Source organism: Capricornis sumatraensis, chromosome 1 (assembly GCF_032405125.1).
Source record: "Capricornis sumatraensis isolate serow.1 chromosome 1, serow.2, whole genome shotgun sequence".
NCBI classification, from domain to species: Eukaryota; Metazoa; Chordata; class Mammalia; order Artiodactyla; family Bovidae; genus Capricornis; species Capricornis sumatraensis.
In genome coordinates, this window is record NC_091069.1 from 201,914,216 (window position 1) to 201,939,575 (window position 25,360).

Here is a 25,360-nt window from a genome sequence, read left to right on the forward strand (position 1 = left end):
GAAACAGAAATCCTTCAAAGACTTGACTCAAGTCACAGCAAGAGAAGTTGAGTGGAACATATATGTAATTGAGGTGCTTGTGAATATTTTAAACAGCAATAGGAAAAAACAGGAAGCAAGAGAGGTTGATAAGGGAATTGATTAATTGAGTGATGAGAGGAGGGTTGGAAAGAAGCACAGGTGGGAGATAGCAGATATGGAAGGAAGGGCATTATTCTGGGGTTTTAACAGGGAAGGAGGTAAATACACAGGTGAGGTGGAGGGTAATGAGAGTGTGCTTTTCACAGTGAAGTAAATTGTGGGAAGTCATTTTGTTTCCCCAGCACCCACTATGGTGCTCAGCATATTGTGGTTGCTCCATAAATACACGTTGAGTGAATTATATCATCCTGAGTCGCTTGAGAAACCCACAAAGAGGCACGCCTGGAAAGCAAGATGGCTTGCCAGTCTGGCTGGCACACACTGACTCTCTCCAATTCACTGAGGTTTGGCAGCCTATCTTTGTCTGCCATTTCTTGTTAGCATTAATGCAATCCATGTGCTTCTCAGGGATGTTGCAGAATTAGGTGTCATTAGAGTAGCTCTGTCCCTTAGTGACATTCATAAGAGCAGCTATTTCTTGAGCAAAGACCAAACTAGTTCTTTCCCTGTGAAGCTGGCAGTCAGTCCACATGTACTGAACAGAGTCTGCCTGCAGCTGAGACAATAGCAACTTATTCTGCCTGTCTGGTCGTACTCCTTACGCATTTGGACATGGTTCACAGATGCATTATATGGAATGAATCTGGCCCAGAAACAGGCTTGTGTTAGCATGTGGAGCATGAAAGAGGCCTCAGTTCCAGTCTTGCTTCTGCTTTCTCTGTGGGATCTTGAGCTTCTGTCTTCTTCTCAGTGCATCAAAGGATGTGAACCCAAATGATTGCCATTACTAGAATGGTAATTATTAGAACTACTAGATTCTCATGTGTACTAGAAGTCACCGACCAGGGTTTGTATGCACTGGTTTCATCAGTCCAAAGACTGTATCCTCAGTTCTTGACTGAGGATATTATTATCCTTATAGATATAAGGTATAATTATATCTTCATTATTCACCTTGTTTTATGTTAAAAAACGTAAGAAGGCCAATTTTTAATAACAGCAGCTTGCAAGTATCTAGCACAAATTTGGTCCAGATATTATTTTTAGTATTTTGTGAAAAAAGCGAAAGTGAAAGTCACTCAGTCGTGTCTGACTCTTTGCAACCCCATGGACTATACAGTCCATGGAATTCTCCAGGTCAACATACTGGAGTGGGTAGCTGTTCCCTTTTTCGGGGGATCTTCCCAACCCAGGGAAGATCAAACCCAGGTCTCCCGCATTGCAGACAGACTCTTCACCAGCTGAGCTACATGTTGACTGATGTAATTCTCACAACAATCCAATGCAGTAGGCATTACTACTCTCCCCACTTTATAGATTGGGAAATTAAAGCACAAAGAAGATAAGTTACTCACATAGGTTCACACAGCTTATAAGTGGTGGCATGGACATTCAAATTCAGGTGTTCATATGACTCTACTATGCTGCATCTCAGCTGGAATCCAGGTGGTAACTGGGCCAGGGACTCAGGTGTTTCCCTAGTAGGAAGGCTCCTCTGTATCTCTTTACAGTCTGAAATATCTGTTCTCTGTTATTTCACTGAGACACATATTTTAAGCCCTGGCCCATGGACACTATAACTGAGAGACCAGGCACAGAGTCTCAGCTCACTCACCTTGGCTGTGGAGATGACAGTAATGCCTCCTGTCCAGGCTCTGGAGTTCAAATGAGATCAAGCCTAGAAGAATGTGTTAAAAGAAGGAGAAGGCTGTTGGTCGTAATTTTAATAATCATTATTACCTGTGCTTGTATATTTTTGAAGAATTTGTGAAACGAGTTTCACTGTATTTTAAAGCTTGGATTCCTACAATAAAGGAAGGAACTTCCTAATTTAGATACCCAGTGCTAAGGAGGGGAAATTTTAAAATGAATTTATCAAAGCTTTCTTGCTTTAGAAGTTTAATCGAAGCAATTTTAATAGCTCCTCCAGAAAGAAAAACTTAAATAGAACTTCAGTTTGATGACTTTTTCCCTTACTGGAACATCACTACTGTTAATAGTGGACACCCCAACTTTATAGACAAGAGCCATGGAGCATCAAGGCCCTGTTTTGAGAGTTAGTTTAGTTGTCTCAAAAGAGGTCAAGTTTACTTTCAGTTCCATATGGGCCTATTTAACTTCATGTTTTTACTGTTTTTTTAATTAATCCTCAAGCATGACCAAGAACTGTAGATGATTACTGTTTACTCTAAGGGGAATCAGGTTGAAGTCTACAAATATGCTTTCCAGAGGGTGAAGCAGTTTAAAATATCTTGCACATTGCCCTGTTAGTGGGTCACACCTACTGGCTGAATTTAGAAAGAAGAATGAATTTTATTTGTTTGTAAGGAATGCAAAAGTCATTAACTATAATTGAATTAAGGATATTAGTAAAGTGTCGCATTTGGCAGTTATCTTTTCCAATTGTTTGCTTTAAATGAAGTATTTAAAAATAGGAATATTTAGGGGAAAAACCCTATATACCTATAACATCCAGATTGAAAGAAAATATATATTAAGTCCTCTTTATACTTCTGATTATTCGCATAGTTAGAGGATACCCACCCTTTCTCCATAAAGGTAACTATGCTTCTGAAGTTGTCATATAGTTATTTACTTGATTGCTTTTTACATAGACAATGTACAGGATTGTTTTGTTTTTTAATTCTAAATACAACTGTAAGCTAACTTGTTTTTCACCAAACTTTGTGCTGATACATTTATTTTCTCTGCTATATAGTATTGATATCTTATTTAAAATATAACCCAACTATCCATTCTCTGTCTTTTCCAAAATTTGATAAATTGTTTTAGTCATTATTTCAAACTTTTGTATGTGTGTCTCATTTTCTCTCTAGCCTGACCTCCTGGGACTCAAATCACATAATTGTTAGATCTTTCGGTATCATCGTATAGGTCACTGAGGCTCCGTTCATTTTTTAGAAATCTTTCTACCACTTTGTCTGTTCTTCACTTTGAGTAATTTTGATAACTCAGTCTTCAAGTTCACTGATTCTTTCTGTCATTGCCATTTTGATGTTAAGCCCATCCACTGGGCTTTCTTTTTTGCTGAGATTTTCTACTTGTTCATTCATCGAAAACACATTTTCCTTGACATCCTAGTGTGTGTTATGATATTTGCCTTAAAATCATTGTCAGTTAATTTCTACATCTCAGGATGGGCCTCCATTGATGTACTTTTCTCCTTAGAATGGATCACATTTTCCTGTTTCTTCTTTGTCAAATAAGTTTAGATGATATTGTAATTGATTATATTATAGACTCTGGATTTAGTTATGTTCTTTGCAAAGAGTTTGTTTGTTTTTGGAGGCGGTTAACTGGGTTGGAGTCATGCTTCACACTCCGTATTTCCTGTGGTGAGGAGTAGCAGAAACCCCTACTGAAGTCGTTGTGGTACTGTCTGAGTTCTTTGGCGTGTACGCTTGCATACATGGTTCAAGGGTTGGCCTAAGCAGAACTGGATGCTCCCTTGGTGTGGCTGTCTCCTCTCCACAGTTTCCCAGTGTACTTTTAAACTGTTGTGGCTGCCATTAAAACTGTTTCCTGGTTCTTAGAGCCAGTACAGTTATGGATTTTCTTTCTGAGTTTTAGTCATCCCACTTGGCATGAATTAGGTGTGTCCTTGGACAAGAATAGCGCCTTCAGTTTCTTCCCTATGTCGGTCCCTTTCCAGTTTCTGCTTGCTTTCAGTTGTTTTTCAGTCACTTATGTTTTATGTTTTGTCCAGAATTTAGAGTCATCTTCTGTGGGATGGCTGGCCTAATAGAGCTACACCTGTATTACTAAAAGCTAGAACTTGCGATCCTGAATAATTTTTATATGAAATGTCTTATTTTGTAGTTTCCACAGTTTCATGCGGTTCCTTTTCAGAACTGCTGGGTATGCTTCTTCTGGTCTCATTTGAACAGATTGTGCAGCTCTTTGAGGCGCTGCATTTTTGTAGGATTCTCATTTCTAGGTCCCTGCCTCCCATAGTCCTAAGATCATGTCTCCTTACAGTCACATGGGGACAGAAAAGTAATCTCAGACCCTTTATCTATGATCAAAACCCTTTGGGCCTCTTCAGCCTCAGTTCCAGTATACCCATCTGACTTTATTTCTTCACTGTTGGAAACTGGAAGCTTTTTCTCATTATTGTTTTTGGTGCTGCTGTCTCTGTTTTTATCTTTAACTAAGTATTTTTAAAAATTGATCTGCAGTTTATTCAGCAGTTCCATGTTTGTAGTGGGAAATGGGCACCTGCATTAGCTTAAGCCATTTTGTTTTCAGACAACTGTAGTATTTTCTTTGTTATTCTTAGTGGGAAACAAATAGACCATCCCCAGAACACAACTCTGGCTGCTAATTCCTTTACTAATGAGGGAACTGAGTTCTAGTACTGATATATGGAGTTTGGACAGAAGACTTGTAGCTCTTAGAATAGCTAAGGGCGTAGGAGGAACTAACATTGTTTCAGCATTTACTATGGCCTGAGCTCTGAGCTACTCACATCATTTGATTCTTGTAATTCCTTACTTTAGTAGTATTACCTCCACTTTAGGCAATGGAAACTTCCAAGAGCCATGAATACCTTGTTTTTCAGCCTAAGGAGAATTAGAAATCAAGCTATTTGATTCAAAAGTCACATACTTTCCGTGGTACTCTGCTGTCTCAAAAAATATTTTTGTAAGTATATAGATGATTAAAAAATTGAGAGTTTGCTATGTTTACCACTAGTCAAGACAAAAGTTTGAGAGCTCATTAGCGCTGTAGAATGTCTAGAGGAGTTTACACGTGTATTCGCCAACTTCATTCTTTTCATGGGTGAAATTCATGGGTTATCAGTGAAAATGCTTTCTGTGCTGACTCACACTAATGGAGGTTGTTTGCCAATTCTTTGGAGGGAAGTGAAAAAAAGGAATCATAGAGTTTTAGACAGCTGGACAGAGTTTTAATGATCAAGTCTATGTGTAAGAATATAGTTTCGTCAGTTAAACAGCACTGCTGTCATAAGATGCACAGAACAGTTTTAAGAGAAAGAAGCAACAAAAATAGAATGAATGATTATATGAAAACTCTTGAGTTAATATCTATAGTTTTTTGGTCAACATGTATCATCAAAAATAACATTGTGTTCATTAAAAAAAAAATGTTTACCTTTCTGAGCCAGTGAAAGAAATTTTTTCTTAAAGTGATTTTAATAGAGATTAGCTCTACCGTGGAAAAATGTTTATCTTGTTCATCTGTTGTTCACCCACTGAATCACTGGTGTTCTTAATCTCCCTTTGTAAGAAAAATGTTTATGTTAATATCATTTAACATAATTTATCAGCCAGAATGGAGCATGTTTCTATAAATTTATGTGCAGTTAGCTTCCTCTGCTGAAGACCCATCACAATGCATGCATATTCTATTCTTGACCATAAAAACTTGAGTATTCATTTAACATTGAAGGATATTATTTTTAGAAGTCTGACCACAGTTTATAGCAATGTTAGTTACCTTTCTTTTTATAAAAAAGAATGTTTCCTTTGGGATCCTTACTAGATTTAAGTCAGTTTATTGGCTGTACCAAGTCTCTCACTCATCATATCTAATAGCGTATTAACAAACTCTGGAGTCAGGAGGGCCCCTCTTACGTTTTCTCTTCAGTACAAATGTTGATATGTGCATTGTGACTTATAGAGGCAGGAACAAATCTTATTTAGATATTGGCTCAGAATCATCACCTGAATACCCTTTGCATTTGGGCTAGGTTTTAATTTCCTGGTTGGGGTTCCTTAGAATGTGTTCTTTTCTCTGACATTTAATGGTGCTGAAAGAGGAGTTTTCCTTATAATAATGTACTTGCTGTAAAGTCCTAAATATAGAGAGTTGCTTGTTAATTTCAGTTTTTACCTGAGGAAACTGAGTACTAAAGTCCAGGTTAGTAAGGCAAAGATAGAGCAAACCAGGCAGCTGACTCCCATCAGATTGCTGTGTGACCCTGAGCAAGTCACTTAAGCTGTCTGTGTCCTCAGTTTCCTTGTCTATATAAAAGGATGTTAGAATAGAACCGTCTCCATAGGGCTGTTGTGAGGGCAGATTGAATTAGTGCATGCAAAACGCCTGTATCACTGCCTGGCACATGGTAAGCACCATTCGAGTTTACTTTTTATTATTACCTTTAACTTCAGCATAAAAGGAGTTTCTGCAAGAGAGGAGATAGTTCAGTGGTTCACACTGGTTCTAACACTATCTGAACCCAATTTCCTGGATAATAGAACCCTAGGGCAGCAAGAAGGAGAGGGAAAGAGAATAGAGGCAGGAAAGTGTCGAAGGTGGTACATTCCTTGGCTGGCCATAGCTTCACAAAAGTCAGCCAGTGGTTTGGTCACATAGGAGAGTTTCCACATCAGCTGTTTGGGAGCAGTGTGCTCAGCACAGTCAGGCGAGGAGAGGGGAGAGGAGTACATCTTCCATTCTCACAGATTCTGTGGCTTGGCCCCCCATCCCCGCTTTGCCCCCTCTCCCTGCCTGCCCAGCACACATGCACAAATCCCGAGGAAGCCAGGTTCCAGCCCCTGGTACTGTAGCTCCTCAAGAGCCTCAGAATGAAGCAGGCCTTCTGCCAGTCTAGCCAGTGGTGGGTGGAGCCAGAATGCTGGAGCTATGATAACTCCTGCTGAGTTGCACCGTGGAGGCTGTGTGGAAGCCCTGCCCTTAGCCAGGAGGAAGTCAGGATGACTGGCAGCATTAGGAGAAGAGGTGAGAGTGGTGGTGATGGGCATCTCTAGTGAGCTAGAGGCAGAGGCCAGGGGGCCACCCCCCACCATTCACGTCTGTGCACCCTCAGTAAGCTGCTGTAGCTCCATGTCTTTGATTCTAAGTGAGATTTTTTTGTGGATAAGTGATTCATGTAATGTGCCTTCAGTGCTTGGCTTAGAGTTGTTATTTAGACACTAAGTCGTATCCCACTCTTTCGTGACCCCATGGACTGTAGCCCACCAGACTCTCCTGTCATGGGATTTTCCAGACAAGAATACTAGTGTGGGTTGTCTTTTCCTTCCCCAAGGGATTTACCCAACCTAGGGATGAAACCTGTGTCTTTGGCATTCACAGATGTGTTCTTTACCACTGAGCCACCAGGGAAGCCCTCAGCTCAGAATAGGTGCTCAATATATAACAGATAATATTTTCCTATCCACTCATATTTGAAATAGACATTGGTTTCTCTTAACACTTGTATTTGCCTCTGGAAATGAAATATCTATTTGAACTCAAAGATATGACAGAGATGAACTAGAAAAAGCTGATATCACTGCAAAGAGGGTAATATTTAATCCTAGAACGTGTCAAAAGAAATGACTGAGAAAGCCTGAGGCAGAGAACAGAGGCCATCAAAGAGGTCAAAGGATTTAGGGAAAAATCATGGGAACTGAGAAATTATTTTCCTGCTAAAACTTGCTTTTGTAATTGTAGATTCATTTTTGTTTTTAGTTAAGGAAAAAGAAAAGAGAACATGGTTTCCAATTCCTGTTCTGTGGACACAGGGAATGAGATGTTTTGGCACCGTCGTCTCCAATCTTGATACCTCAAGGGAGAAAAGCAGTCAGTGTTAGGCCAGATATTTATCCAAGGCTTACTATGGTGTCACTGGAATTTGAGTTTAGTACTTGAAAACACATGTATGATTTTTGCATTTCAGGGAGTGTCAAATAATTTTGTACAAATCCTTGCTGTGTAAAATGTTTGGGGGGATTATATAGTATGAATCTGCCATTTAATTTCATCAAAATGAAAACTCTTGGTATAAAACCAAGAAAGAAGGATGAGTAAGTGAGAGATTTCTGGGCTCTGGAGGCTTCAAGACCAGATTAGATATGAAGCTCAAAAGGAGGATAGTGTTTGGGAAATAAACTTCCAGCTCTGGGAACCGTGTAAGTAATAGCAAGTCTGTCCTGTTTGCATTTTACAGAGGAGAACCCATGGAGGCTGTTAGTTGCCCAGATTACACTGATAATAAGGGAAGAATGAACTTAGATCATCTGACCTATTCCCTACACCACTGACATTTAATTATCTGTTCAAGGTTCAGAAAACCCTCCAGTGATATTTGTATAACCGACGTTCTCAAAAAAATTCAAAGATCTAAATTCTGAAGGAGATCAACCCTGGGATTTCCTTGGAAGGAATGATGCTAAAGCTGAAGCTCCAGTACTTTGGCCACCTCATGTGAAGAGTTGACTCGTGGAAAAGATTCTGATGCTGGGTAGGATTGGGGGCAGGAGGAGAAGGGGATGACCAAGGATGAGTTGGCTGGATGGCATCACTGACTCGATGGACATGAGTCTGAGTGAACTCCGGGAGTTGGTGATGGACAGGGAGGCCTGGCATGCTGCGATTCATGGGATTGCAAAGAGTTGGACACGACTCAGCGACTGAACTGAACTGAACTGAACTGAAGTAAACATTGAGTTGGGTTTTTTTTCTATGTTATTTTCTCAAAATATATAAATTGGAATGTAAAATATGATAATACCATTTACTTTATTCAAAGTCAGCTAAACTCAAAAAATTTTTATCCAAGGCTTACTATGTCACCAGAGATTGAGTTTAGCACTTGAAAACACATTTATGGTTTTTGCATTTCAGTTCAGTCAGTTCAGTCGCTCAGTTGCGTCCGACTCTTTGCGACCCCATGAATTGCAGCACGCCAGGCCTCCCTGTCCTTCACCAACTCCCGGAGTTCACTCAGACTCACGTCCATCGAGTCAGTGATGCCATCCAGCCATCTCATCCTCTGTTGTCCCCTTCTCCTCCTGCCCCCAATCCCTCCCAGCATCAGAGTGTTTTCCAATGAGTCAACTCTTCGCATGAGGTGGCCAAAGTACTGGAGTTTCAGCTTTAGCATCATTCCTTCAAAAGAGCATCAAGTCATTTTGTACAAATCTTTGCTGTATAATATGTTTGGGGAGGTTATGCTGCTGCTAAGTCGTGTCAGTCGTGTCCGACTCTGTGCGACTCCATAGACGGCAGCCCACCAGGCTCCCTCGTCCCTGGGATTCTCCAGGCAAGAATGCTGGAGTGGGTTGCCATTTCCTTCTCCAGGTTATGGACCTTCCCAATTAATGGGGACCTTCCAATTAATTTCATCAAAATGAGAAATGGGAAGACAAGAAATTCCCATGACTCCATTTGGTTTTAAATGATCTAATTATAATTCACTTCATAGTCATCTGTTGTGATCTTTTATTTAGAAATCCATTGCATTTATTTCCCTTGGTAAGAAAACATCACATATTAAAAAAAAATGGAGACAACTTTCTAAATTAGAAAGAGAAGCAGGAACTAAATCACCATCATCTTCACGAAACAGAAGTTGAAATTATTTTTATTATTATTACTATACCTTTTTTCATTGTTTTATTCTAAGAGTGTGCAAAGTAAGGAGTACAAGTGTCCATCCATCCTGCCATTCCCCAGTTCCACATCTGGCTGGTTAAGGAGCTGGACTTTGGAGTCAGACCAAGCAAGTTCAAGTCCAGCTCTGTCACTTCTAGCCAGGTGCCCCTGGACAAGCTGCCCACCTCTCATCTTAAAAGTGGGAGTGATGATGGGACTTGGTTCCTAAGGTTGTTGTGAGGAGTCACTGAGGGCATGCAATTAATTTTTTTGTATAGCGCCTGGCATATAGTACATATTCAGCCAATATTAGCTAATGTTAATATTTATTTTAACATTAATAGGTGTAGTTAATATTATTATTCTTGTAGTTTAGCTAAGGCAATATTTGTGCACAAATCTGGAAAGGAAAATATCTGTTCTCTTTGATGTTCTGCTTCCTGATCATGTTGAAAATTAAAGATCAGAAAACTCTAAATTTCTCTGATTTCACTGTTAGATAAGTGTAGGTAATTATAATTAAATGTTCCCTGAAAGGATGTTTAATTCTAGTATTTAAAACCAGAAAGGAAAAAAAAAAAGCAAAACCATTTACTTCCTGGATACAGATGCAAATAGAAATAAAACACAGCTGCTGTTATCATTCTGTGGGCTCCATCTCTACCTGGTACCAAAAGAGATAATGATCTTGCAGTATATTTATAAGGAGGTAACAAAATAAATCACATTATCTCAAGTGTACACACTGTAGGCTTTATCTTGTTGCTGGTTAAAATAGGCTATAACTGTGACAACTGCTCACCCACCATTGTAGATTATTTCAAATGAAAGAAATACAGGACAATAAATTATGATTTGACAACATAGGAGTGTCAGTGGCCTTGCAGTTTGATATTCAAGAATAAAACCAGCAGTACAATTGTTGGACAAAAACTCAACACAAAGCAACCATGCATTCAAGTGAAGGCAGTGATGGAGAAATAATTTGGTTCTTTTTCCATTATTAAATGGTAAGATCTTCAAAAAAGCCTGAACAAACCTAGAAAGCCTTTGGGTCAGCTGAATTTCCGTGGAACCTTGTAAAATATTACAAACCATAAAAATAAAGGCTAAGACGAAGTTGAGGAGAGTGTCAGGTTCTGTTGTTTCCAAAACTGTAAGGACAGTGGAGCCAATAGGATCACTTAGAGGGGTGGTGATTAAAGCAGAAAGTATCTGTTGTTACAGAAGTTTAGCTTATATAAATGACTAATTTATAGACATTCAAGCCCATAAAATAAAATTAATAATTACAAACTTATATAACTAAGTCCATGAGATTTCAGAGCCAGACAAATCTGTTTTATAAATTCAACACTGACATGACTGAAATAAGCTTAGATAGATTATTTAACTAAATAATCAAGGTTTTGAATGCAAATTATTCAGATTAATCATAAGTACCAGGTAGGATCTTTGTGGGTACTAAATAACATAACTGCTAAAACAGTGCTGCGTGCATAGTAAATACTTGAGGATAAATTATAAGAGGATTCCTTTCTGTTTCTTTTCTCACTCTTAAGCTTTTCACAGATTTATATCCATTTACCTTCCTTACCTGAAACATGATATCTTTTGTTAGATTGATCCAGTAACTCTGTACTATTTATTACAATTAGCTTGCAATGTGTAAATTATTCTCTGTGTATCTTAAATTCAACATGCATTTTTAGCAACATTAACACATTAACATTTTAACATTAACATTTATTCTTTTAACAGTAACACAGTCCAAATGGAAAGTTATTTGAAGCAACCCTTATTTTCCTTTGCTGTGCTGAGAAAGTTAACTAAGTTACCCATTAGACTGTTTAATCAATGGAAAATACCTAAGTCTTGACAGATTCACAAGTAGCAATGATATGATGTAATTTCTTACTGGTTTTTCCTTGTTTCATTTCCTCTTAAGGTTTTCATTACCTTGTATTTTAAATAAAGCAAACCCTGGCTCATTGTTGGCATTTAATAGGTGTCTGTTGAATTGAGAGAGAAGGAATTAAATGTTTTAATTATGGCCAGAGGCACTGACTTCTCATATTCATATGAAAAACTACTTCAGTTAATTTCTTGGGATGGGAAAAGGGTTAAATGGATTACATTGTAAGGAAGACTGAACAATTTATAGCATCTTTTATTTACCCTTAAGGTTTTATTGTTAAAGGAATCCTGGAGATGAAATGGCTCAACCTCTTTAATTTATAGAGAAGGAAACCAAGGTCCTGAATTTAAATGGCTGAAGGATGCAAGAGGAATTCATTTATTTTTCTTTACATTTGAGTCAGCTTCTAAAGGGACTTGCTCAAGGGCACTGATTTTACTAAAACTTCCATCTACTTTAGGGGCACTTACATATCTACAAAAAATATACAGAAGATAAAGACTATGGTTAAGAACATCAGCTTTTGGGTCAGAGAGACCTGGTTTCAAATTCCTTCTCCATCTCTTACTGGTTATATGACCTTGGACAGATTGTCCAGAGTAATCAAATTATGCAATCTCTCCATGCTTCTCCGTATTTCCTTATCAATAAAGAAAGAACGATAAACCCTTGTCCTCTTCAAAGTGGAAATAACAAACCTTCATAGATTTATTATTAATGATAAATATGATAAGGTATATAAAAGATTATCACCAAGCCAGGTGATGGTAAGTAATCAGTATACATCAACTATTATTATAACATGAATTAGAAGTGGGAAAGTTGAAGGGAAGTGATAGAGGCAAAGATAGTCCTGTATTTTGTTAGTAGTGGGCCACTAGTTGGCCCCAGGCTTCTTACAGCCAACATGGAGGAGCAAACTTAGACATATTGAGTCTGTTTATCTGGCCAAATCAGAATCTCCCTCCTCTACTCCTTTCTTTGTATTTTTATACAATTTCTCTTTCTACCAAACATATCAGTATAGGCTTTAGAGACTTGCTGAGTAACAATAAGGGCTCCCCTAGTCTGCCCAAGACTCTCTCTTAGCACTTCTCACAAAGCCTTCCTCTGCTCCCCACCCCACAGTTCTTGATAGCTCCTGAAGGAGAGAATCCGCCTAAGTGTCTTCCACTTAGCACATGCCATTCTCCAAGGCCAAGACTGTGGGGGAGGCCAGGGATGGATTTGAGGCCATGTAAATGGCAACCCACTCCAGTGTTCTTGCCTGGAGAATCCCAGGGATCGGGGAGCCTGGTAGGCTGCTATCTATGGGGTCGCATAGAGTCGGACACGACTGAAGCGACTTAGCAGCAGTAGCAGCAGCAACTCATTTCTCTCATCTGCATTAGAAACTCCTTCCTCCCAGGAACCAGCCTTCTTCATCTTTACATATTCACTCACTCCATCTCGCAGTGAGTAGGTGGTGGCCAGTCTTGCTCATCTTTACATATTCACTCCATGTCACAATGAGTAAGTGGTGGATACTCAGTAAATGTTTGTGATTTGCAGTAACAAATGCACCTATGTGGAGGAGTTACTGGTATGGAAGCCCTCCTATTTTTGAGTCTGGTCTGGAGAGATTATTACAACCAATATGGATTTTTCACCCAACTCCAACGACAGCACTCACAGCTGAAATCTCAGTATTTTAAATGAAAAATAAAATCTCTATGAACTCTTCTTCCCTAGCTACTGATGTGCAACGACCTGTGTTATTAAATGTCAGAATGAAATAGAACCAGTTTTCTTAAAAAGAGAGAAATATAATTCTTGCATTTCTGGTATCTTTTAGAAAAGGTACACTAATCAGTTACCTTCCAGGACACGTACATCACTGTAACTCACGTAAAGTCAGGGCCAAACCTCAAATCTCAAAAAAAATAGAATACACTCTGCTTGGGATGACTCTTTGTGACCCCATGGACTGTAGACCTCGAGACTCCTCTGTCCATGAAATTCTCTAGGCAAGAATAGTGGAGTGGATTGCCATTCTTTTCTCCAGGGGATCTTCCTGACTCAGGGAGCAAACCTGGGTCTCCTGCATTGCAGGCAAATTCTTTACTGTCTGAGCCACCCTAGAAGCCCTCTATCACCTGTAGGGGAAATGTATTGACAGAATGGTTATACTACATAAAAATACTTTTAAAATCTGTATATTGAAATTATTGTAAAATACCTTAAATTTTCTGTAGAAAATATTTAAAGTTAGTTATTTTGATGATATTCTTTCTTTTCATGTTTTTGTTAGAGTGAAGAATCAATTCCTTTTCACTGAAAAAAATGATTTCCAAATCCATCTATCTTGAGTCTCTTCTTCTTAACCACATTTAATAAAATTAGATGAAAGATAATACTGGCACTTATTCAATGTGGTGTTTCTTTTTCTTGCTTGTTTACTTACTTGGTATACAATTAAGTATCTCACTCCAATTTAAATTACAAGCTAGGAATACTTTAAATGTTAAACTGGAAAATAAATTTAAAGGTTGTTTGAGGTAACAAGCTAGGAATACTTTAAATGTTAAACTGGAAAATAAATTTAAAGGTTGTTTGAGGTAACTTGTTTCCATATGCTATATGTAAGCCTGGATTCAAATAATAGAATAGGGCTTAGGGTTTTTTTGTTTGTTTTAAATAAATTTCTACTGGAGTATAGTTGATTTACAATGATGTGTTAGTTTTTGCTGTATAGCAAAGTGAATCGGTTATACATATACATATATCCACTCTCATTTTCAGATTCAGTCCCATATAGGTCATTACAGAGTATTGAGTAGAGTTCCCTGTGGTATACAGTAGGTCGTTATTAATTATCTATTTTGTGTATCATAGTGTGTATATGTCAATCCCAATCTCCCAATTTATCCCTCCCTGTCCCCTTTCTCCCTTGGTAACAATAAGTTTTTCTGTGTCTGTGGCTGTATTTCTGTTTTGTAAATAAGTTCATTTGTGCCATTTTTTTTTACATTCCACATATAAAGAATCTCTTCTGATATCTGCCTTTTTCTGTCTGACTTACTTCACTCAGTATGACAATCTCTAGGTCTATCCATGTCGCTGCAAACAGCATTATTTCATTCTCTTTTAAAATTTGACCGAAATAGTAAGCCTGGTAACTCTTTTCTTCTTTCCCAGCCCCTTTGCTTTTACCCTGTCTCAAGCCAACATGTCACTGAAAAATGAGCCAAGAGTAAATACCTCTGCACTGCAGAAAATCGCTGCTGACATGAGTAATTTGATAGAAAACCTGGATACGCGAGAGCTCCACTTTGAGGGAGAGGAGGTGGACTACGATGTGTCTCCCAGCGATCCCAGGATACAGGAAGGTAAAGAGTGATGATCTGAGTGAGGAGTAGAAAGTTTATCATGGTTGCTTGGCAGAACACAGATTTGAAATAACCAGCAAGTGATTGATCATCCTTGCCGATGTCACAACACTGGGCTGAGTTTCACTAGCTATTTTCTTGTTGTAGCACATTATAATTCTTAAAAAAAACGCCTGTAACAGGCAAGTGATGCTAGTATCATTGTATTCTTATGACAATTTTATTTACTTTTTTATTTTTTAGTGTATATCCCTTTCTCTGCTGTTTATAAGACTCAAGGATTTAAGGAGCCTAATATACAGACGTATCTCTCCGGCTGCCCAATAAAAGTTCAAGTTCTGGAAGTGGAGCGCTTTACATCTACAAAAAGGGTCAGAGCGTATATGGACTCAACTTGTATTCATCAATATTTATGACTTAACACATTGACTTTCATTTTCCTTCCTCCTGGCTATGACTGTCTTTAACTTTCAGTTTGTGTTTATGTTTATCACTTCTGAGTCCTCCTCACCTCAGATTTTTGCATCCTTCTCATTTAGCCTTTATTTCTTACATGCCTCTTCCCCCACTCTGGAAAAAAAATTTTTTTTAAGGTAATTAAGACAGTTTACAAATATGATACATTGCAAAGTGCCTCTCCTACTCTTCCTCTCTCCCCAATTTTCTGTTCAGTGTGGACTCAGGGGGTATTGCTATTCCACCTAGAATACTGGTTATAAACCAAGGAAAAGTTTAGCTTTCTTAATACTTGTTCAGTAAGAGAATAATAATGCCACCTGACTCTCAAAAGGAAAACATTTGGGAGGCTGCATGGTCAGTGCCTTTGCCTGGAAGTGCTGCTGAGAGATTTCTTTGCACGTTCTCTGCCACTCTGGCTTGTTCCTTACACCACCCCTTATGTGAGAGTTGGATTGTGAAGAAGGCTGAGCGCTGAAGAATTGATGCTTTGAACTGTGGTGTTGGAGAAGACTCTTGAGAGTCCCTTGGACTGCAAGGAGATCCAACCAGTCCATTCTGAAGGAGATCAACCCTGGGATTTCTTTGGAAGGAATGATGCTAAAGCTGAAACTCCAGTTCTTTGGTCACCTCATGGGAAGAGTTGACTCATTGGAAAAGACTCTGATGCTGGGAGGGATTGGGGGCAGGAGAAGAAGGGGACGACCGAGGATGAGATGGCTGGATGACACCACCCCTTAAGCTTCATTCATATGCTTTCTCTTTAAGCTCTGGAAAGGCACTGGGAGTAGGATCTTTTCAACAAGGAAACCTGAACCTCTTGAAGAGGACTGGACTAGGAGCCGCTGTTAGGGTAGTTGTGTTTGCTGTATTCCTGACTGAGTTGCACACTTGTTAGGTCTGAGCGTAGAGAACGTTGCTGCAGGCTGGTGGCCTTTGTCCCTTCCAGTTAAGCTCTGACTGGCAGAATAAGGCTGTCGTTGACTTCTGCCTCTGGGGAAGTGGGGAAAAACCTTTCTGCCTGGGGCAGACTCTGGAGGGTCGCCTGTGCTGCCTGCATTTTGGTGGTTTTGCCTGTTGCTCTGACCTGAGCTTTTCCCGGTAGCGCAGATGGTAAAGAGTCTCCTTGCAATGCGGGAGACCCGGGTTCAAGCCCTGGGTCGGGAAGATCCTCTGGAGAAGGAAACGGCAACTCACTCCAGTATTCTTGCCTGGACAATCCCATGGATGGAAGCACCTGGCAGGGAACAGTCCATGGGGTCACAAAGAGTCAGACACAGCTGAGTGACTTCACTTTCACTTTCTGTCCTGACCTACCTGTGCATATCCTAACCTCTAGTTTACAGCCACCTCCGTGTCCAGCTTTCCTTCAGCATCTTCCTGATGAGTTGGGTCCTTATCTCCGATACACCACTGAAAACAACCTACCAAGAAATGTCTCTAAGATGATTTGCCTTATATCACCTACCAGCATTTAGATTGAGAGGTGATAACATGTGGAATGGGTGAATTTAACTCAGATGGCCCATTATAGCTACTACTGTGGGCAGGAATCCCTCAGAAGAAATGGAGTACCCATCATGGTCAGCAAAAGAGTCCAAAATGCAGTACTTAGATGCAATCTCAAAAATGACAGAATGATCTCTGTTCATTTCCAAGGCAAACCATTCATTATCACCGTAATCCAAGTCTATGCCCTAACCAGTAATGCTGAAGAAGCTGAAGTTGAACAGTTCTATGAAGACCTACAAGACCTTGTAGAACTAACACCCAAAAAAGATGTCCTCTTCATTATAGGGGGGTGGAATGCAAAAGTAGGAAGTCAAGAAACACCTGGAGTAACAGGCAAATTTGGCCTTGGAATGTGGAATGAAGCAAGGCAAAGACTAATAGAGTTTTGCCAAGAAAATGCACTGGTCATAGCAAATACCCTCTTCCAACAACACAAACAAGACTCTACACATGGACATCACCAGATGGTCAACACCAAAATCAGATTGATTATATTCTTTGCAGCCAAAGATAGAGAAGCTCAATACAGTCAGTAAAAACAAGACTAGGAGCTGACTGTGGCTTAGATCATGAACTCCTTATTGCCAAATGCAGACTTAAATTGAAGAAAGTAGGGAAAACCGCTAGACCATTTAGGTATGACCTAAATCAAATCCTTTATGATTATACAGTGGAAGTGAGAAATAGATTTAAGGGCCTAGATCTGATAGATAGAGTGCCTGATGAACTATGGACCAAGGTTTGTGACATTGTACAGGAGACAGGGATCAAGACCATCCCCATGGAAAAGAAATGCAAAAAAAGCAAAATGGCTGTCTGGGGAGGCCTTACAGATAGCTGTGAAAAGAAGAGAAGTGAAAAGCAAAGGAGAAGAGGAAAGATATAAGCATCTGAATGCAGAGTTCCAAAGAATAGCAAGGAGAAACAAGAAAGCCTTCTTCAGCGATCAATGCAAAGAAATAGAGGAAAAAAACAGAATGGGAAAGACTAGAGATCTTTTCAAGAAAATTAGAGATACCAAGGGAACATTTCATGCAAAGATGGGCTCGATAAAGGACAGAAATGGTATGGGCCTAACAGAAGCAGAAGATATTAAGAAGAGGTAGCAAGAATACACAGAAGAACTGTACAAAAAAGATCTTCACGAGCTGGATAATCATGATGATGTGATCACTCATCTAGAGCCAGACATCCTGGAATGTGAAGTCAAGTGGGCCTTAGAAAGCATCACTACGAACAAAGCTAGTGGAGGTGATGGAATTCCAGTTGAGATATTTCAAATCCTGAAAGATGATGCTGTGAAAGTGCTGCACTCAGTATGCCAGCAAGTTTGGAAAACTCAGCAGTGGCCACAGGACTGGAAAAGGTCAGTTTTCATTCCAATCCCAAAGAAAGGCAATGCCAAAGAATGCTCAAACTACTGCACAATTGCACTCATCTCACACGCTAGTAAAGTAATGCTCAAAATTCTCCAAGCCAGGCTTCAACAATATGTGAACCGTGAATTTCCTGATGTTCAAGCTGGTTTTAGAAAAGGCAGAGGAACCAGAGATCAAATTGCCAACATCCACTGGTTCATCAAAAAAGCAAGAGAGTTCCAGAAAAACATCTATTTCTGCTTTCTTGACTATGCCAAATCCTTTGACTGTGTGGATCACAACAAACTGTGGAAAATTCTGAAAGAGATGGGAATACCAGACCACCTGACCTGCCTCTTGAGAAATCTGTATGCAGGTCAGGAAGCAACAGTTAGAACTGGACATGGAATAACATACTGGTTCCAAATAGGAAAAGGAGTACCTCAAGGCTGTATATTGTCACCCTGCTTATTTAACTTCTATGCAGAGTACATCATGAGAAACGCTGGACTGGAAGAAACACAAGCTGGAATCAAGATTGCCGGGAGAAATATCAATAACCTCAGATGTGCAGATGACACCACCCTTATGTCAGAAAGTGAAGAGGAGCTCAAAAGCCTCTTGATGAAAGTGAAAGAGGAGAGTGAAAAAGTTGGCTTAAAGCTCAACATTCAGAAAACAAAGATCATGGCATCCGGTCCCATCACTTCATGGGAAATAGATGGGGAAACAGTGGAAAGAGTGTCAGACTTTATTTTGGGGGGCTCCAGAATCACTGCAGATTGTGACTGCAGCCATGAAATTAAGAGACGCTTACTCCTTGGAAGGAAAGTTATGACCAACCTAGATAGCATATTCAAAAGCAGAGACATTGCCAACTAAGGTCCGTCTGGTCAAGGCTATGGTTTTTCCAGTGGTCATGTATGGATGTGAGAGTTGGATTGTGAAGAAGGCTGAGTGCTGAAGAATTGATGCTTTTGAACTGTGGTGTTGGAGAAGACCCTTGAGAGTCCCTTGGACTGCAAGGAGATCCAACCAGTCCATTCTGAAGGAGATCAGCCCTGGGATTTCTTTGGAAGGAATGATGCTAAAGCTGAAACTCCAGTACTTTGGCCACCTCATGGGAAGAGTTGACTCACTGGAAAACACTCTGATGCTAGGAGGGACTGGGGGCAGGAGGAGTAGGGGACGACAGAGGATGAGATGGCTGGATGGCATCACTGACTCGATGGATGTGAGTCTGAGTGAACTCCGAGAGTTGGTGATGGACAGGGAGGCCTGGCATGCTGCAATTCATGGGGTCACAAAGAGTCGGACATGACTGAGTGACTGAACTGAACTGAACTGAACATGTGGAGGTTAAATGCACAGATTACAGAGCCAAACCATGTGGTTTAATTCCTGCCTTTGTATTGTGACCCCTAGCCAGTTATTTAACATCTCTGTGTTTGAGTGTCCTCATCTGAATAATGGGTATAATAGTACATATCTTATAGGTTTGTTATGAGGATTTAGTGATAATTATAAATGGTATTGTATAATATGGACTTCCCTGGTGACTCAGATGGTAAAGCATCAGCCTGATATGCAGGAGACTTGTGTTCAATCCCTGGGTTGGGAAGATCCCTTGGAGAAGGGAATGGATATTTAATAATAAGAATAATACATGGTATTGTATAATACCAGAATATAATATATTGTATTATACAAGTATATACTATATAATACTGTTTATTATTATTACTATGTATCTCCTACGTTATTCATGAAAATAAATATTCAAGCCACCAAACCAGGACTTCTCTTTGCTCATACTTTTCTATTAGTAAAATGTTTAGTTCTATTCTTTTTTTATATATATTAAAATTTTTATTTTAGATCCTAGTTTCTAAAGTATAGTTGATTTCCAATATTATATTAATTTCACACTTCAGTTCAGTTCAGTCACTCAGTCGTGTCCAACTCTTTGTGACCCCATGGACTGCAGCATGCCACGCTTCCCTGTCCTTCACCAACTCCCGGAACTTGCTCAAATTCATCACCATTGCATCGGTGATGCCATCTACCCATCTTATCTGCTGTCGTCCCCTCTCCTCCTGCCTTCAGTCTTTCCCTCATCAGGGTCTTTTCCAGTGAGTCAGTTTTTCACATCAGGTGGCCAAAGTATTGGAGTTTCCGCTTCACCAGTCCTTTCAATGAATATGCAGAATTGACTTCCTTTGGGATTAACTGGTTCGATCTCCTTGAAGTTCCAGAGACTCTCAAGAGTTAATTGATTTCACATTTTGTTTTAAATCTTAGTCTGTGTAGGAAAAGCTAAGGATCCTCCTTGTCCTACTTAGTGTTTAGTTCACTAGGAAATATGAACTGACTCCATGTAGTTTGAATGTCATTCAGGTAAATAAAAATAACACCTTTCCATGACTGAATCTGTTCTGTGTGCCGGCTCATGGTAGGTGCTTCTCTGTTCACTCTCATGACAGCCCCCTAAGGACAGATGCTACTACCCACCCTCCCCAGCAGGAGGTCTCCCACGTGTCCCTCCTGTTCCCCCTCCCTCCCTTTGCCTCTGCCTCTCGAGACTCCCCTGCCCTTGTCCTCTAGCAAGCTCCAGCCATGGAGAGCCCAGACCCGGCTCACTCTGGGCTGGATGCATCCCTTGACCTAGGCACCCCCCCACACACACACCCAAGGTAGCCTCTTTAAGTGGCCCTCTCCTTCCTGCTCCAGCACCTGGTCCTACCCTTTGTCCCTTGAGAACGAGGTGTGCCTTCCTGAGTCCCAGGTTACTGCCCTTGTGATTTCCTTCCTCTTATCACGCCTTCATGGGCAGTCCCTTTATTACAACTTCTCACACTATTCCAATTCCAAAGCATTCCGATAATTCTGCTGAGATATTATCTGACTGAAGTGATGCTTGGTTAAAGCTTCATAGCTAGTAAGCTGTACCAGGCAATTTCAAACCTTTAGATGCTTCAAAAAGGATGGGACAGGCAGTTGCCATTGCCCCACACTGTCTTAGAATGGCTACAAATTGTCCAGAATTCTTGGTTTATGTGTGAGGGATAGAACTTGACATTTGTAATGTTTTTAAGTATTCAGTTTTGTTAGATTGGGAAATATAATCCTAGAATATGTGGCGGCTTGCATAAATTGTATAGTTGTTCTCATTTATTTGACTTGTCTTAAACTGAGCATTTTTCACTCAAATGCAGAGTTTCTGGTCACTCTGAGTTCTCCTGCATCCTTCTTTGTGAGACACGATGCAGCGTGATGCCTGTAATGTTGGTCAAGGTGAAAGGCAGCATATAATATTAGACCCCAGAACTGGGTCCTTTTGACTTCTGGCTGTAGTCATTGTCATGGATCCCAACTGGAGGCAAAGCAGGAAATAGATTTGAGTGTTTGCCAGTGATATATTTGGATTCTAGACCTAAGAGCACAAGTTACGTTGATTCTGGGCTCATTTTTTTTTTTAATTAATTTATTTTTTGGCCACACAGTAGGGCAGTGGGATCTTAGTTCCCTAGCCAGGAATCAGATTTGCTCCCCATGCATTAGAAGCACAGAGTCTTAACCACTGGACCACCAGGGAAGTCCCCTGAGGCTCATTTCTTTATACTACAGTTATACAGAGTGGTCACGCTTTAGAAGTGACATTGCAGAATGTACCAAACATCGGTAATGAATGGCACCAGGCGTGGTCACCCATTGGGTTACTGATACCAAAGCCTGGATAAACTAGCAAAGGAGGAGACATTTACTGTTTCTTGCCCCAACACCTGTCAACACATATGGGGCCTGGATCTCCCAGTAGGGGCCAGTGTCCTCTAGGTGATCCAGTGTCCATTACCCTCCCTTACTCCCCACACACCATGGGAACTTTCAAGATCTCCTGTGCTTTATAAATCTCTCTCCATCTTCTGACACTTTTTGCTTTATCAAAACTTTTATCCCTCAGGTCTGTTAGTGCTTCTGACTGAATCACTAGTCACCAAGATATATATATCTGCATTTTAAGAAGAAATGTTTTTTAAATGTTAAGTGGAAACTCATCCTAGTTAAGTAGTTAGGGAAATATTTTGTGTGTAGGAAGATCAGTTGTCCTTTTCCTTCTAATCATCCTGTACCTTCCTAGTCACTGGTGTAGCTAAGGGACAGAGAGCTATTGTAGACCAGGATGGACCTCTCAAGGCATTTCAGGAGAGGGCATTAGTGTCATTTGTGAAGAGCAAAATTGCACTAAGATTGTGCTCCACAATGGAACTCATTTCCTTCAGCTTCCCTCTCACCCCCTGCGTTGTCTGTTCACTGCTTGGACAGTCTCTTGATGGCTAATTAGGGCTTTCACTCACTGTCTCTTTTACCTGGCTTCTTGTTTCAGAGGTATGTCTGTATGTCTTTGTATTTAGAACAATAAGATTTGTGGAGATTTGATTTGATATGTCAGTTTGTCTTGCATATATCATAAGATGAATATTTAAGAGAATATTACTTCTGTAATCAGTCATTTTAAAAAAACATTTTGCTTCCTTACTTACACAAAATAAGTAAGCTGGATTTAAAGGTACTTCCATGTTACTTTTTAATTAGCTATTGTACACAGAGAGATGTTGTTATCTAAAATATCAACCATTTTTATTTACCACTGTAGGTACCAAGCATCAATCTTTACACTATTGAATTAACACATGGGGAATTTAAATGGCAAGTGAAGAGGAAGTTCAAGCACTTTCAAGAATTTCACAGAGAACTACTCAAGTACAAAGCCTTTATCCGAATCCCCATTCCCACCAGAAGGTAACCCAGAATTGATCATAAAATTATCTCAGTATATGGGTTGGATAGAAAGAATATTTTGGTTCATATTATTGGTTAACTAGTCCATTGTTGCTAGATATTTCTTTTTATTAAATAGACTCTTCTAAAAATAAACCATCTCATGAAAAGTACTATGAGAGTCATGGTTCAATTAATAATAAATATTTACATTGTGTGTGTGTGTGCATTTTAGACACACGTTTAGAAGACAGAATGTCAAAGAAGAGCCTCGAGAGATGCCAGCTTTGCCCCGCACATCTGAAAACATGATCCGACAAGAAGAGCAGTTCTTTAGTAGAAGGGTAAGTGCTTTCACTCTTCTGTTGTTCTGAACAAACTTCTGGTGCACTGTAGAAAGATGGCATTGACTGAAGGTTGAGGTGGGCCTCGATGCAATTTCCCTTACCCACTGATCCCTCACCTAGGCTGGTTTACCTCTCGGGAACTAATTAGGGAAGGCTTCTTCCCCATGCCACTCTGGCCCTGGGGAGGTTGCATTTCCCCAAGGAGGAAGAGGGTTCTCCATCAGGAGTGATTTTATGAGGAAGCTGCACTCCCTGCAGGAAACTTTTGGGATTCATTGTGAGTCAAGACTGAGCTCATAGTTGAGGGCTTTGAGATCTACTCTTTTAAAATAATCTATTTCCATATATTTGCTTCAGAATCTATGGTGGCTTATCCTAAATATATGTAAACTCTCATTCCCAGACCATAGATGGAGCAGGGAGGGTCTGAGAAGAGTAGGACAGAGTACAGACACATACAGCAGGACAGACACCTCAGGACAGGGGACACTTCTGCCCACTCGGCTTCAGTGATATGGTGCTGCCTAGGGCAGAAGATTAATTCATTTTTAAATTGAATTAACAATTAAATGTCAGTGTTGGGGGCTTCCCTGGTGGCTCAGTCGTAAAGAATATTCCTGCTAATGCAGGAAACATGGGTTCGTTCCCTGAGCTGGGAAGATCTCACATGCCTCAAGCAGCTAAGCCCATGTGCCACAACTGCTGAGCCTGTGCTCTGGAGCTTGGGAGCCACAACTGCCGAAGCCCATGTGCCCTGGAGTCTGTGCTCTGCAACAAGACAAGCCACTGTGATGCGAAGCCTGTGCACCAAACTAGAAAACAGCCCGCGCTTGCCACAGCTAGAGGAAACCCCAGGCAGCAACAAAGGCCCAGCGCAGCCAAAAATAAATAAAAATTATTTTTTTTTAAATGTCAGGTGTTTTTTGTAATCTGGAACTTTTATGTTTTGAAAGAGACGTGTTCAATGTTCCCTGTCCAGTGATAACATTAATGAGTAATTGAATGACTTACTGAAGATGGAAGGATCGTGCCATTGTCATTAACTGCTTACATTTTCCTTTAAGTATGATGGTATCTTTAATCTGAAATATATGTATTACAGAAACAGCTGGAAGATTACTTGACAAAGTTACTAAAAATGCCCATGTATAGAAACTATCATGCAACAGTAAGTACTTTTCAGTGATTTAAATTCTGAAGTAATTTTATAAAATTGTAAAGTGTCAGCTACATTTTAGATCATTTTATTAACACAAGTGCTTGTCCACTTCTGCATTATTCTTTGAGTTAAACTAAACTAAATAAAATGAATACAAAATTGATTTTATTGTATAGCACAGAGACCTATAGTCAGTCTTCTATGATAAACCATAATGGAAAAGAATATTTTAAAAAAGAATGTCTATATGTGTACCACTAAATCACTTTGCTGTACAGAGAGATTGGGATGACACTGTAAATCAACTATACTTCAATAAAAACGTAAAATTAAAAAATAGGAAAACAAAATTGATTTGACAGCAAGGATCCAGTTTAGGGTGATGCTATTTTTAAAATATCAACTATGATAATTAATATAACAATAAATTTAAATGAACTTGAAATACTACTAAAGATTATCTAGAAATCAACCTCCTTCACTCCTCAGGCTTTCAGAGGAGAAAATGCCAAAATGCATTTCTAACACTGAAGAAAAAAAATCATTGAGTAGTAAGTGATGAAGACAGCTGAACAGAGTTGAATACCCAAAGACTGTGCTGTAATTACCATCTGACTGGCCTGTGATGCCCATGGCAGGCCTGTCTTTTCATGTGAAAGTGAGAAGCATGGGAAACGCTAAGGAGAGGAAAATCTCTTGAGAATTCTCAGAAAAGAGAGGAGAGGTGGTGGGGCTTAGAAGCAACTGCAGAGGTTACGTTTGGGAGGCACTTAACTGGCAAGCAGGACTGAAGTGGGCTTTACAGAAGGTATCAGAAAACAAGAGCTCTGCCTTCAGAGGCCCTTGAAGGTGGGATTAGATATTTAAAGGGTTAGCTTTCGTTATCCAAAGGTATCATTGAGAGGTTATCATTTGAGAGGGTTATCATTGAGAGGACACCGGATTGTTAGAGTTTGCAC

At 39.8% G+C, this 25,360-nt stretch overlaps 1 protein-coding gene across 2 annotated transcripts in view; it reads left to right on the top strand.

The window, feature by feature from the left end:
• Positions 1-14,630: 14,630 nt before the first annotated feature.
• PLD1 (phospholipase D1) overlaps positions 14,631-25,360 on the top strand; it is a 130,492-nt gene continuing 119,762 nt past the window's right edge. For both annotated transcript variants that reach the window (XM_068992503.1, XM_068992582.1), the window contains exons 1-5: positions 14,631-14,790; positions 15,034-15,161; positions 22,771-22,916; positions 23,131-23,239; positions 24,345-24,410. In XM_068992503.1, coding sequence (XP_068848604.1) covers positions 14,631-14,790; positions 15,034-15,161; positions 22,771-22,916; positions 23,131-23,239; positions 24,345-24,410 — 609 coding nt within the window. The remainder of the gene's footprint in view (positions 14,791-15,033; positions 15,162-22,770; positions 22,917-23,130; positions 23,240-24,344; positions 24,411-25,360) is intronic.